At 42.4% G+C, this 15,734-nt stretch overlaps 2 protein-coding genes across 5 annotated transcripts in view; both read left to right on the forward strand.

The window, feature by feature from the left end:
- Positions 1-15,734, forward strand: part of LOC307142162 (uncharacterized protein) — a 248,757-nt gene that overhangs the window by 143,649 nt on the left and 89,374 nt on the right. The gene's annotated exons all lie outside the window — the stretch shown is intronic.
- The window catches only part of LOC307142167 (uncharacterized protein), a 30,881-nt gene continuing 15,629 nt past the window's right edge, over positions 483-15,734 (forward strand). Inside the window, exons 1-5 of the mRNA XM_079842787.1 lie at positions 483-654; positions 796-889; positions 2,068-2,212; positions 2,477-2,551; positions 3,943-4,011. Coding sequence (XP_079698913.1) covers positions 591-654; positions 796-889; positions 2,068-2,212; positions 2,477-2,551; positions 3,943-4,011 — 447 coding nt within the window. The 5' untranslated portion in view covers positions 483-590. The remainder of the gene's footprint in view (positions 655-795; positions 890-2,067; positions 2,213-2,476; positions 2,552-3,942; positions 4,012-15,734) is intronic.

Consider the following 15,734-nt stretch of genomic DNA (forward strand, 5'->3'; position numbering starts at 1 on the left):
GCAACACAATATAAAGAGTTAAGGACAAGCCCTTACACTCTTAAACTGGACCAGGCAAACAGTCACGTTTCCATCGGCGGCAAAGTTGCTAAACTGCAAAATATAATTTCATTCAGGGATGAAATTTATGTAGCTTACAGTACCTTCAACCACCAGGAATCCTTTTTTGACTATCCCTTACCATCCTCTACACTCGGCATTTATTTAGTGGATGACCTCTCAACAACCGTCAATTTCTGCAAGTTGGAGGAAATAGAAAACAAAAATTTTCTTGTCCCATATCAGCGTCATTTTGTTTCAATTCCTCTTTTACATACAGATTAATTCTTTATCAGCACGTTTTGTTCCATAGTTCCAAATGCATTTGAAGTACATAGTTAAACATTGAATCCGAGTTAATAAACAATATGGGTTTCAGATTTACAGCTTTATATATATATATATATATAAAATAAAAAAAAATTAACCTAATAGTGGAGTTTGAGGGAGAAGGAACAACTGGACCAGTTGCCAAATCCTGGTACGCAGATGGCTACTCCTGGTGGCCACCATATAAAGACCTTGACAGGCTGTTGAAGAGTGTGAGAACCATGGAGGCACCACAGCCAGAGAAAGGCTGGACCCAACATAAAACAAGAATCCTGCACGAGTCAGGTAAGAGTAAATTACACATGATCTCACCCAGCATATCTGTATTTATTTTTTATTTATATAATTTATCTATACTGTAAAACATGATCTGGCATATAGCTTTAATCAACAAAACTGAAAACTTACCAGTATTTCATTTTTCAGCATCTTTTCACAATGTAGCCAACAACTGGAAGAAGGCCAGCTACACATCTGACATAAATTCAGAATCTGAAATTGCTGGAAAAAGGATTCCCAAGTAAGTCCTCAGAAAAAAACTAAAGAAAATTAACATGAAAATACCATAATTTACCTTCATGTTTGAACTATATTTAAAATTGTTCAACTGAAATGTTAAAGTTATCGAATAGCAGCTGTTACAGGTTTTAAAAGTGCAAGTTGAACCAGAAATGAAAAAGGTGTCATTTAATTATTCACCCTCATGTCGCTCCAAACCTATAAGACACAAATTAAAGATATTTCTGAGAGCTCTCTGACCCCTCCATTAGACGGCAACACAAGTTCAACCTTTATGGGCCTTGAGATGGTAAAGATGTTGTTAAAATAGTCCATTTGACTACAGTGGTTCAACCACAATTTTATGAAGCGCCGAGAATATTGTTTGTGCATAAAAAAATTATTTTCTGTTTTAGACATACAACACACACTTTATGCAATCTATTGGATTCTACATTCATTTAGATATTGCTTTAGGTCTTGGTGTAGTGTTTAAAATGGTGCTAATATGTGAATTGCCTGGATGCCCCAACTGTGACAAACCAGTGGGTGTACATTAGTGCTGAGCGGTATACCGGTTCATACCGAATACCGGTATACATTTATTTTATGATATGTATTTTGATGATACCGCAATACCGGTATATGTCGCTTAAACAACGTTCGGAACGCGGCGCAGCGCGTCATTGTTTGAGAGGGGACGCTTTTCATTGATGCACTGTAGTAAGAGCAGTCAGAGCACAGTTGAGATCGCATTACAGCCTATGGCTGAATCCTATACTCTCATTCACTATTCCCTATGTTATCACTTTATTTGAAGGAGTGAATGAATTTCAATGAAAATTTGCATGAACAGGCCATGGCCAGACATCGGCTGTACACTCGTTATTGCGGTGCACTCAATGTCCATAGGGTTTCGGACACCACTACAAAGCGCTGTCCCCTCCAAATAATGCCCTATTTGAGGTTATGGGGGCGATTTCGGATTCAGCCCTTGATTACTGTGGAGAATTCAAACTACACGCGCCACTCGGTCCTTCTGGCCTAAGATGTTGCTTCCAATTCCCTTTAGGCAAAAATGAAAAATCACTTGTAAAACACACTGGCTTAGCAGGGATGGAAAGCTAGGATCCTCTGTTAGACAGAGTGATACAAATGCCGTCTCATTGACTGAATTATATTTTCTCTTTGTTTTCCTAGAAGGAAAACATGCTCCAATCACATCTATTCAACAGATGATGAGGCACCAGAACCATCACCCCTTAAAAAAAGAAAAACTGCAGACAAACAAAGTGTTCCACCAGCACCGAAACCTCCAGCAATTCCGAAACGCGCCAAAAAAAAGGTAAATAGAAAAAAATGCTATGAATAATACACATTAGGGATGTCACAAGTACCGGTACTTCGGTACCAAGTCGAATATATAATTATTTATATATAAGAAATTATAAAAATGTGACACTACCAGCATTTCTGTAGTTGTGTTGTGTAAATCCGTGAATGAACAGATTTCTTATGCAGGAACAGGATTAAGAACCGCTAAACTATGTAAATGTTGAAAACACACAGCTGCACAACTGTAGCTAATGACACCCCTAACTGTCAACAGCATTTGTCAATCAGCAACAAAGGGATTTGGAAGACCAACAGCAGACCTGGTGTGAGAATCTCCGCAGCTTTCAAGGTAAATTAAAGTTGTATCTGGCTGGTGGGTATGCTCAAAAGAAGACCAACATTTGATGCAATTAAATTAAATTTTAGTTGACTTAAAAGAAACTTCTGTGAATTACTCACTCATGTCATTCCAAACCCATAAACTTCAAAGCAAATGAAGATGTCTTTAAAGGGATCCCCTGGTGTTAAGACTTGAATGTCTTAATATAATCCAATCCAAATCCGATACTGTGCATAACAACATTATAAAGCATCATCAACTCTTCCTTTTGCACTATATAGCCATTCCATAGTTTAATGTGAGGTACAGATTAATATTTAGGTCATTAAATTTAAGTTCACATGAAAGCTTCCCTCAGCCATTCTCCATTCAAACCGCGTGTCGCTTTCGGCTACGACAGTCAACACGATGAAACCCTCACCAAGATGATTCAATGTTAATGTTATTATGCTATTGCGGTTTCTAAATCGTGTTTACTTTCTTGATTGTATTGTTCTTCACACGCATGTTAACTGAAATTTTTAACTGTTAAAAGAAAAGGCTCACTAAAATATTGCATAGATAGATACACTACGCACCGATATATCTTCCCTTTGTGTTTTGAACTTCAATGCGGACGGAGCGCTGCGTTGTGACTGTGTTGCTTCAAGCTCTTCATCCTGCGCACGGGATGTACGCACTTTGTGCCGCTCTGTATTGGAGCCTTTCATATTATAATACTTTTGCGCAATGAAAAGATTATTAATAGTCTCTCTTGTTCTACCCCATCTATAATATGTTGCTGCCTCATTAAAAAGCTGTGCTAATTAAAATAAATGTTGAATGTTTCAGCGCGTTGTCACGAGAAGAGCATGTCCACATCAGGAGTTAAACTCTCACTACGTAACTTAGTTTAAGTTCATCGGTGCGTGATCAGAATCTTATATCATTTCAAACTAGGCTTCTGTACTATACATGTTTGATTCATGTTGTGTTTGGGACACAACTTTTAATGATGAGCCTTTTGTTTTGTAATTAGGCTCTCAAATTATATCAAATTTTGGTTTATCGGCCAATATACCTGTATCAATTATAAGCTTTTAGATATAAAGAATTATTGGTTATCTGTATCAGCCTAATGTTCATAATGGTGCATCACTATTTTGAGCAACAACTACAAGTCGCCCCGTTATTTCAAAGAAACATTGTGATGTCTGTCAGCCAGTGTGAAAACCACATTAAGTCCTTAATGTCCTCAAAAGAACACTGATGCACTGACTGGAGATTGTTGGTAATGTCAGTGCAATAATGAATAAATTAACCATACTGTTATAAGAACAAAAATCGTTTTATACTTTTCAGTTTACATTTTAGTGCATGTGTTGGTAACAAGCAAATCTTACCCACTCCACCTTTCTCAGCTCCAGTGGGCGTCTCTCAGGCACACCATCATGGAGCCGGCTGGGGTGTTGATCCACCTAACACACAAGGTAAAAGAGCATTAATTACAGGGTATCTGCAGGTTTCACCAAGTCAAATTTAAGACTTTAAGACCTTTTCAAGACCATTATGAATTAAATTTAAAACCTATATCACGCAATTTAAAAAAAAACGTACAAAAGGAAATTCAGAATCACAAAATTACTTGCAAAGCAAATTAATTTATTCAAATTGATCAAAGTATTAGTAAACTTGCACTTCCTCATAGCTCAATCCCACCAGGATTAATATACAAACACACTAGCGGTCAAATGTTTGACAACGGTAAGATTTTGTAATGTTTTTACAGAAGTCTCTTCTGCTCACCAATGCTGCATGTAAGAGCCATTATGCTTTATTTATATGTCTGTTGTAGTTCCACTGTTAGACACCGGGTGGAGTGTGGGTTTAATGGATATAGGTAGCCAGAGAGGAAGTGAGGTCAGGTGTAATGAGGGAAGCAAACAATTTTTGACCGTGTCAGGAGTGGGTATGAGGAGTACTATGTGTTTGAGCATCGTAACTGTGACAAATAAAGGTGATAATTGCAGTACTGGACTGGAAGCGTCATGTTTTGGATCCCACGCGTCAGATAACCCTACAACACCTCTAGCCTAAGTGACAAGATGTTCCTTTGTCGCTTCATTTTGTCAAAAATTGCTTCTTTGTGGAGTATCATGCATCGTTTGGAACTTTTTGAACTTTAATGGACTAAGCACTGGATTCTGCTTTGGATTTGGATACAATTGGACGCATCAAGGACCAGTTGCAGCAACGCGAGTGAATGAATCCGAAGTATGTGTAGCGCTACCTTATGAATGACTCTGTGTGCACACATTTAATAGCGTAAATCCAATGCATTGGTTGCCTAAGTTTTAAAAAATTAACGACAAGGTAAATGAATTCAACAACTCTGTGAAAATGAGTGTAAGTAATTATAGCGAAGGTGCTGTGGCTGCTGGTAAACAAACAGAGACTAATGTGCTTACTGAGAAGGTTGTAATGGAGTCTGTGAAAGAAGATTCAAGATTCAAGAGTTTTATTTGTCACATACACAATATACAACTGGCAGTGAAACGTAAACAGGTCCGCTCCATGGACAGTGCAAATAACAGTTACAAGAAGCACAAGGGGAAATTAAAATAGAAATAGAATAAAATTAGAATAAAAAGTATTAACATAAGTAGAATTATAAATAAATCAAGTAAAAGATAAAAATAGGAATTAAGATAAAAATAAAAATATAAAAATAATAAATATAAAAATATAAAATAAGTGGATATGATAAGTGAGATAAACTGTAGACTTAAAAATAAGTGAAAGAAAAGCGTTGCATCAAACTTACTCCAAAGGCACTACTAGAAAAACTGGAAACGTTGCAGAAAACAAGAAGGAGTAAAGTAAATAAAGCCAAAAACTTGATGGTTATCATAAGAAATGTTATGCCTAACCGAGAGTAGGAAAAGGAAGTGCAAAGTTCTTTTGAGAAGTTCATTAAACTGTGTGATGAGGCTAAAGAAATGCACAACTCTGTGATGGTTCTTTTGCCCAATGAAGAAAAAGAAAGACAGCAAACATGGTTCAATGGGAAGATGTTAATATACAATGGTTTTATGGATGATGTTCAAAAATGGTTGAGTACCGAGAGTCAAGTTCTGGTGTTGATGACAATGCTTATCAAGATGACATTGAACCAAATGATAGCATTTCAAACATTTCCTCATTTGTGTTAAGTAAACCATCCAGTAAGAAAAGTTCTAGCAGTGTGCGTACTGGAAAATCTTCTGCTGCTTCAGTACGAATCATAGCAGAGGCAGAAAAGGCTGCATTAATTGCACGTGCAACTGCTTTAAAGGACAAACATGCTTTGGAGGTACAACAGGAACAACTAAGGCAAAGACAAGAGCAAATGGATATTGATGCAGAAATAGCAGCTGCTACTGCCAAAATTGCTGTTTTAAATAACTCTGACAACCAATATCCTAAAACCTTTTCTGATGGTATGAATTCATATTGTGAAAAAGAGACTGCAAGAAGTGGCAAAGAAGTTACTCTTAACCCTCATGCAGAGGAATATATGCCAAAGAATTGTTCTCAGCAAGCAAGATCAAGGAAGGTGATTCAGCAAACTCAAAGTGCAGCTCAAACTGATCTTCATTCTGTGTCACAAATGCAAACTTCAAATGTAATGCAGAACAGCAATGGAACATCAACTTCAAACATGTACAGTATCATGCAGAAACTAAATGAGATCACTTCTCTTCTTGTACAACAACAACAATCCAGCATGCTGCCTCAACGAGAGATTCCTGTGTTCGATGGCAATCCTTTGAAATATAGAACTTTCATCCGAGCATTTGAACATGGAATAGAGGACAAAACCAACAATAACCGTGATCGTTTGTACTTTCTGGAACAGCACACACAAGGTCAGCCTAAGGAACTTGTGCGCAGTTGCCAGCACATGGATGCGCAAAGAGGATATGTGCAAGCTAAAGCATTGTTAAAGGAACATTTTGGCAATGAGTTCAAAATAGCTGCTGCATATGTAGAGAAAGTACTTGGATGGCCTTCAGTAAAATCAGAGGATGTGGGTTCATTGCAGAGTTATGCTGTCTTCTTGCGTGGATGCTGTAATGCAATGGAGGAAATTGCGTACATGGAGGAGCTGGAGATGCCAAGTAATTTGAAAATGGTCATTATGAAGTTGCCGTACAAATTAAGGGAAAAGTGGAGAACTGTTGCATGTGAGCTATTGGAAAGGCACAATCGGAGGGCACAGTTCAAAGATATTGTAACATTTGTTGAACGTCAAGTCAAAATGTCATCTGATCCACTTTTTGGTGATCTCCTGGGTACTCCAACTGTACAACAGAAACCTCAACCTAGGAGTAAAATAAGAAATAGCTTTGCAACGATTGTTAATAACAGTAAGTCAATTCAGTGTTGTGACTCTGATTTAAGACCAAAGTCCCGAGTTATATGTTTGTGCTGCAAACGTGACCATTTATTGGATCAGTGTACACAAATGCAAGCCAAGATGCATAAAGAAAAGCTGAACTTTCTAAAGGAGAAAGGTATTTGCTTTGGCTGTCTTCGTGTTGGGCACATGAGCAAGGATTGTGATGAGCGCATGACTTGCACAGTGTGTGGCCAAATGCATCCCAGCCTTCTGCATATTCAACAAAAGGAGAGACAAGAGCAAAATCGTCCATCACTAAGTAGTGCGCTTGTTGCCCTTCAAGCATGTGGCCAAACAGGGGCCGGCGATAGAGAATGTGCATTATCAATTGTACCGGTTCAAGTAAAATCCAGTAAAGGACAAAAGGTAATCCAAACCTATGCCTTCTTGGATCCTGGTAGTTCTCCCACATTTTGTTCAGAACACTTAATGCACAGTTTGAAATTAAAAGGAAAGAAAACTAATATTCTTTTGAAAACAATGGGCAATCAAAGGTCTGTTTGTAGTTCTATCTTGACTGGATTGGAAGTGTCTAGCCTTCATAATGACATCTTTTACAGTCTTCCAGAAGTCTTCACTCAGGAGAAAATGCCTGTGTCCAAAGATAACATTGTTACTCAAGGGGATTTGGACAAGTGGCCATACCTGAAAGGTGTTAAGATCCCTCAAATTCCTGCGGATGTGGATTTGCTAATTGGAGCAAATGCTTCCAAGGTAATGGAGCCCTGGGAGGTTAAAAACAGTGATGGAGAGGGACCTTATGCAGTGAGAACCCTACTGGGATGGGTTGTGAATGGGCCGCTCCAAGGAAGCAAGGACAACAGGAACAAGACTGAATATCCAGGTGTTACTGTCAATAGGATTTCTGTATGTAAACTGGAGGAGATGCTTAGTAAACAGTATAACCACGACTTTAATGAGATTGCTTCTGAGAACAAAGAGATGTCCAGAGAAGATCATGCATTTATAGAAAAGGTAAGCAGGTCAATTGAGCTTCAGGATGGACACTACAAATTGAACCTTCCTTTCAAAATGGAAAATCCCTTGGTGTGGCTAAACAGCGCATAATGGGATTGAAAGGGAAATTAGAGAGAAATAAGACTTTTCATCAAGAATATAAAATGTTCTTGGATGAAGTCATCAACAAAGGTTATGCTGAAAGAGTACCATTGCATCAGTTGAAACAGGATGAAGGGAAAGTTTGGTACATCCCTCACCACGGCGTCTATCACCCCAAGAAAGGAACATTAAGAGTGGTATTTGACTGTGGAGCTGCTTTTAAAGGTACATCGCTTAATGATCAACTTCTGCAAGGTCCATACCTGACAAATTCACTTCTGGGAGTTCTTGTGAGGTTTCGACAAGAGCCTATTGCATTCATGGCTGATGTGAAAGCAATGTTTCATCAGGTCAAAGTTGCAGCAGAGGATATCAATTTTCTTCGTTTCTTGTGGTGGCCGGATGGTGAGTTAAAGCATGAACCTGTTGAATATAGGATGAACGTGCATTTGTTTGGAGCTGTGTCATCCCCAAGCTGTGCTTGCTTTTCACTATGCAGGACCGCTGAAGACAATAAACCCAACTTTCCAGAAGAGGTTATTGACACAATTCAGGCCAACTTTTACATGGATGATTGTCTGAAAAGTGTAGCTTCAGAGGAAGAGGCTATTTTGATGATCTAACAGAAGTTTGTTTGACAGGAGGTTTCCAATTGACCAAGTGGGTCAGTAATAGCCGTGTTGTGCTACAAACTGTACCTGAAGAACATCGAGCCCAGGGCATAAAATTGATGGATCTGGACAAAGATCAACTACCACTGGAAAGAGCTCTTGGTTTGTTGTGGTGTGTTGAATCAGACACTTTCAGGTTTAAAATGACCATCAAAGATCATCCTTGCACCAGACGTGGTGTTCTGTCGATCGTATGCTCTGTATATGATCCTTTAGTATTCTTGGCACCATTCACTCTTACGGTGAAAATTCTTCTTCAAGAGCTGTGTAGGACAAGATGTGGATGGGATGATCCGCTACCCTAAGATCTTCAAAGACAATGGTCTTTATGGTTGAAAGAACTTGGGAGGATTGCAGACTTTAAAGTCGATAGATGCTTAAAGCCCACAGGATTGGACCAACTTACCAACATTCAGTTGCATCATTTCGCTGACGCAAGTACACTTGGATATGGCACTGTAACATATCTTAGGATGGAGACAAACAAGGATATTCATGTTACTTTCCTACTCAGTAAATCAAGAGTAGCACCATTGAAGCATGTAACAATTCCACGTCTTGAATTGACAGCTGCTGTACTTGCTGCTCGAGTGGATAAAATGTTGAGGGCAGAGATACAGTTTCCATTGGTGGACTCAGTGTTTTGGACAGATAGTACATCTGTGTTAAAATATATCAGAAATGAGGACAAACGCTTTCTGACCTTTGTGGCCAACAGGATCTCTGCAATAAGAGAAATTACAACACCATTACAGTGGAGATGCATACCTACATCTCAAAATCCTGCAGACTGTTGTTCAAGAGGAATGAAAGCAGATTTGCTGTTATCGAGTGAAGAATGGATCAGCGGACCACATTTTTTGCGGAAACCACAGGAAGAATGGCCAGCACAAATAGTTGATTCTACTCTTAAAGTCGATGATCCTGAGGTAAAGAGGAATGTGAGTGTAAACACCACTGTTGTGAATGATGTGTCAAGTGCAACAAATGCCACTCATAGGCTGATTACACACTTCTCAGATTGGACAAAGTTGAAAGTTGCTGTTGCCTGGTTTTTGAAGTTAAAAGGAATGCTGAGGCTACGTAGTCAAAAGCGGAAAGAAATCAAAGCCTCTTTGGATCCAAAGTGTGTATTACCATCATCCAAGAAGACGGAGAAGGAGCTTCAAAGGCTAACATTCTCAACAGCTACACCGAACTTAACTTTGGAGGACCTGACTGAAGCTGAAACAGCTATTGTTGCATTTAGTCAACAGCAACAGTTTGGAAAGGAAATTGCTGCTCTATCATCTGTTTTAAAGGTAAAGCGAGACAGCAAGTTGTATAAGTTGGATCCTGTCTTTCAAGATGGTCTTTTTAAGGGTTGGAGGACGACTGGGGAATGCTGCAATGCCTGAGGAAAGGAAGCATCCTATCATTCTTTCTAAGGATCAGCACATTGCCACACTCATCTTGCGGCATATTCATCAACAGTTAGGTCACAGTGGAAGAAATCATATGCTTTCCAAGCTGAGAAAAAGATATTGGATCATTAAAGGTAATGCTGCCACCCGGAAGATTATATCAAGTTGTGGCCATTGTAGACGTCTTGGAGTTAAGGTGGGTGAACAAAAGATGGCAGACTTGCCGAAAGAGAGACTTAAGCCCGATCTTCCTCCATTTACGAATGTAGGAGTCGATTATTTTGGTCCTATAGAGGTCAAAAGAGGACGCTCCATTGTGAAACGCTATGGAGTTATCTTTACTTGCATGGCAAGTAGAGCAGTTCATCTGGAAGTTGCCCATTCCTTGGACACTGATGCATGCATTAACTCTCTACGCAGATTTATTTGCAGACGAGGACAAGTTGTTCATATAAGATCAGACAACGGTACCAACTTTATTGGAGCAGAAAAAGAGTTAAGAGAAGCACTCAGTTCATGGAATAAAAGCAAGATTCAAAGGGCAATGCTACAGAAAGGTGTCCAGTGGAGTTTCAATCCTCCAGGAGGCTCGCATTATGGAGGAGTGTGGGAGCGTGTGATTAGAATGGTCAAGAAAATTCTGAATTCCATCTTACATCAGCAAACTTTGGAGGATGAAGGATTTCATACTGTGCTATGTGAAGTTGAGGCTATTCTAAATGATCGCCCAATAACAAAGCTGTCAGATGATCCTAATGACCTAGAGCCACTTACTCCGAATCACCTTCTTCAAATGAAAGTCAAACCAGTTCTACCACCTGGACTGTTTGACTAATCGGAGTTATACAGCAAGAGGAGATGGAAACAAGTCCAATATATGTGCGACTTATTCTGGAGAAGATGGACAAATGAATATTTGCCTTTGCTTCAAGAACGACAGAAATGGAACAGGGAAAGGAGGAGCTTTGTTCCAGGGGACATTGTTGTCATTGTGGACTCTTCAGCCCCACGTGGATCCTGGTTGATGGGACGAGTTTTGGAAGTTTTTCCTGATAAGAATGGACTTGTACGTTCTGTGCGTGTACAAACTAAAACCAATATACTTGAGAGACCTGTGACAAAGCTTTTTCTATTGTATGACGGCATGGAAAAGGACTGATTGCAAATACTATGAACTCTAACCAACAGAAGCTTGTTTGAATACAGTGTTGCTTTGGACTTATGGCTCTTTGTATTAATATTTTATTGAATTGTAATGTCTACCTGTCATGTACAATTAGGGGCCGGAGTGTAAGAGCCATTATGCTTTATTTATATGTCTGTTGTAGTTCCACTGTTAGACACCGGGTGGAGTGTGGGTTTAATGGATATAGGTTGCCAGAGAGGAAGTGAGGTCAGGTGTAATGAGGGAAGCAAACAATTTTTGACCGTGTCAGGAGTGGGTATGAGGAGTACTATGTGTTTGAGCATCGTAACTGTGACAAATAAAGGTGATAATTGCAGTACTGGACTGGAAGCGTCATGTTTTGGATCCCACGCGTCAGATAAACCTACAACACCTCTAGCCTAAGTGACAAGATGTTCCTTTGTCGCTTCACTGCATTTATGTTATTAAAAATACAAAAAAGCTGTAATATTGTGACAGTTCTGTTGTGACTGTTCTCTATGTGAATATATAGTATAGTGAAATTTATTCCTGTGATCAAAGCTGAATTTATCATTACTCTTTAGTGTCACATGACCCTTCACTAATCATTCTCATATGAGGATCTTATGATCAACAAACATTTATGATTAATATCAGTGTTGAACACAGTTGTGTAAAAATTTTTTTTAGGATTCTTTGATGGATAGAAAGCTCTAAAGAACAGCATTTATCTGAAATAGAAAGTAAAAAAAATATTTCTGAAGGATTATGTGACTCTAAAGTCTGGAGTAATGATGCTGAAAACTCAGCTTTGAATCACAGAAATAAATTGCATTTTAAAATATATTGAAATATAAAATAGTTCTTTAAAATTGTAAAAAAAAAAATTAAAAACATATTTCAACATATTAATAATACCTGTTAATAATTTTATTTGTTTAATTCGTTCAAAAATAATAAGTGTACATATTTGGTTATAATCGATTCCCTATTTTCGTTTTCGAAACTTGTGTTGGTTGGTCCGATCGATTGTGCAATCGATTTTCGAACGTAAAGTGACAGCCCTAGTGCACGCCGATGCGCAAAAAGCCAGGCGTAAAAGCGTCATTTAAAAAAAAAAAAAAACGCCTCGGGTTCGTTTTTTTATTTTGAAGCGGCGCGTTAAAAACTAGCCGACCAATGAGATCAGTGCTTTTGTTCACTTGCCTGGAGCTGTTGAAGTGACAGTTAAACACCACTTGGTGGCGCTCAAGCACAAAACGGTCTTGCCGAGCACACATTGATACGACGAAGAAGTAGTAAGTAGATGTGGCGGGGTGGGCGTGGTCCCGCGAGGTCTGTAGCGGGAGAGAGAGGGCGGAGCCGAGCGGTCGGTAAGTAGGACAAGTGCAAATGACGAACACCTGTCTCTGATTGCAGTAATTGGCGTGGAGAGACCGCATATAAGCGGCTGCTGGGAGAGAGATGAGAGAGAGAGTTGGACTGGGACTTGCCGTGTGAGCTGCCAAAACAGAGGAGAGTGACTGTGCTGAACCAGAGAGATCAACTAAAGAAGAAAAGAGTGAACCATTGTCGATTGATACGCCCTCGTGCGTTATTTATGTTTGTTTATGAGAAGGATTGCTTAATAAAGTTGCAAGTCCCAGTCACGCCGACCCCGCCTTCTTCCTTCCTGCCCAAGAGAACTCCGAACCGCTTTACACTGGTGCCGAAACCCGGGAAGGAAGAAGAGAGCCGCCGCCATGCAGACCCCGCCAAAGACGCCGCTTGCGGACCTGGTTTCATCGCTCGCCGGTCTTCACCAACAGACCCATGACGATCTGCTGGCCGTGAGGGCCGAACAGGACAAGCGTTTTGAGGCCCTCATTCGTGCCCAGCATGAAGACCGCGAGCTGTTCCGGAGCTGGATGGCCCGGGAGATTCCGGCCACCCCCCCGTCTACAACCGACTCGGCCGCCACCATCCACCTCTCGAAGATGGGCTCCGAGGATGATCCGGAGGCATTCATCGACCTCTTCGAGAGGTCCGTCGAGTCCCGGGGGTGGCCCCGGTCGGACTGGCCAATGCGGCTCCTGCCGCTGTTATCAGGAGAAGCGCAGGTAGCCGCACACCAACTGCCAGTCCAGAATCTCCTGGACTACGAAGACCTGAAGCGCGCCATCCTGCAGCGGGTCGGCCGGAGCCCAGAGCAACAGCGGCAGCGCTTTCGGAGCCTGACCCTCGGCGAATCCGGCCGACCCTTCACCTTCGCGCACCAGCTCTGGGACTCGTGCCGCAAGTGGCTGATGGCCGGCGGAGGCGACGTCGAGGGAATCATCGACCGTGTGGTGCTGGAGCAGTTCATCGCGCGGCTTCCCCAGAAGACCGCGCAGTGGGTCCAGTGCCACCGCCCGACGTCGCTGTCCCAGGCCATCCAGTTGGCGGAGGACCACATGGTGGCGTGCCACGGGGTCGGCGAGCCCCTTCCTTCGGCTTCTCTCTCTCTCTCTCTCTCTCTCTCTCTCTCTCTCTCTCTCTCTCTCTCTCTCTCTCTCTCTCTCTCTCTCTCTCTCTTCTCCCCCCCCCCCCTCTTCTCTCCAAGCCTGTCCCTCTTCCCAGGTCGCGCAGCGGGCTCCTGCCCAGGCCAGCACCGAGGTGGAGGACAGGGCTGCCCGCGGAGATTCCGGCAGCCCCCCGACCAGCAGCTAGAGGAGGGGGAGCGACCAGCGACCCGTTCCCCACCACATCCGCGTTGGCGCTCTCTCCGCGCCAATTTGGGGAACCGCTGCCAGCCACTAGAGTGGCGGGGAAGTCTGGGCCGGCTTGTTGGCGTTGTGGGGATCCCGGACATTTTATCGATCGGTGTCCGGTGATGGAGGTGGGGGCATTGATCCGGGTCCCCGACGCGCCGCAAGCTGCCCCCGATCAAGCTGGCCTGTACCAGATACCCGTGAGTATCAAGGGGGGTACTTATCAAGCTCTGGTGGATTGATGGATGGAGGTCTGGTTACACCCTGAAAGCTTGATTCAACCTAAGGCGTTGGTTAACGGCCGCATGGTTAAGGTACGGTGTGTGCACGGGGAAGTGGTGAATTATCCGTTGTTGCCCGTGGATATTCAATTTCGGGGTAAAACGCATAGTGTTGAGGTTGCAGTTAACCCGCACCTCCGGCATCCACTAATTTTGGGTACCAATTGGCCAGCATTTAATAAACTATTGGGGCACTTGTGTGTGGATGCCTCTTGGGGAAAGTGTAAAAAAAGGAAAGAGACGGTTGCTCAGTTGGGAGAGGTGGATTCGGGACCTCTGGGTGCGCTTCCGGGGGAACAGAGCGGTCTGGAGCTACCCACCCTCACAGACCGCAATGATTTTCCCCTGGAGCAGTCCCAGGATGAGTCGCTTAAACATGCGTTTAGTCAGGTCAGTTCCATCGACGGCCATCTCCTCCATCCTGACCAGCCGCTCTCTTATCCTTATTTTTCTGTTTTAAAAGATAGGTTGTATCGAGTGACCCAAGACGCTCAGACAAAACAAGATACAACCCAGTTGTTAGTGCCTAAAAGCCGTCGGGAAATGCTTTTCCAGGCGGCTCACGCGAATCCCATGGCCGGGCATTTAGGAACAGCGGCTACACTTAACCGTCTAATGGCCCGGTTTTTCTGGCCGGGCATTCACGAGAATGTACGCAGGTGGTGTGCGTCTTGTCGTGAATGTCAGTTGGTGAATCCACCGGCCACCCCAAAAGCACCATTGTGCCCGCTCCCTTTGATGCAGGTCCCCTTCGAACGATTTGGCATGGACCTCATCGGGCCATTAGAACGGTCAGCACGTGGGCATCGCTTTGCATTGGTTCTGGTGGACTATGCAACACGATACCCGGAGGCAGTTCCGCTCCGCACTATTTCGGCGAAAAGTGTGGCGAGCGCACTGTTTTCCTTAATCTCCCGGGTGGGAATCCCGAAAGAGATTCTCACCGATCAGGGCACGGCGTTCATGTCACGAACGATTCGCGAACTCTATGAATTATTGGGCATTAAATCAGTTCGCACCAGCGTCTATCACCCACAAACAGATGGTCTGGTGGAACGATTTAATCGCACGTTGAAATCCATGATTCGTAAGTTCGTTCACAAGGACGCCAAAAATTGGGATAGGTGGCTAGAGCCTCTGTTGTTCGCTGTTCGCGAGGTCCCGCAAGCCTCCACGGGGTTTTCCCCCTTCGAGCTTCTCTATGGACGCCAGCCTCGGGGGGTGCTGGATGTCCTTAGGGAGGCTTGGGAGGACGGACCTTCAGCGAGCAAAAATGAAATTCAGTATGTCCTGGACCTGAGAACAAAACTCCACACTTTGGGGCGGCTGTCAATGGAGAATTTGTTGCAGGCTCAGGACAGACAACGACAGCTCTACAACAGAGGCACTAGACTGCGTCAATTTTCACCGGGAGATAAAGTCCTTGTATTACTCCCTACGTCGAGTTCTAAATTACTCGCGAAGTGGCAAGGGCCCTTTGAG

The sequence above is a fragment of the Gobio gobio genome (assembly GCF_949357685.1).
Source record: "Gobio gobio genome assembly, chromosome: 18".
Classification (NCBI taxonomy): domain Eukaryota; kingdom Metazoa; phylum Chordata; class Actinopteri; order Cypriniformes; family Gobionidae; genus Gobio; species Gobio gobio.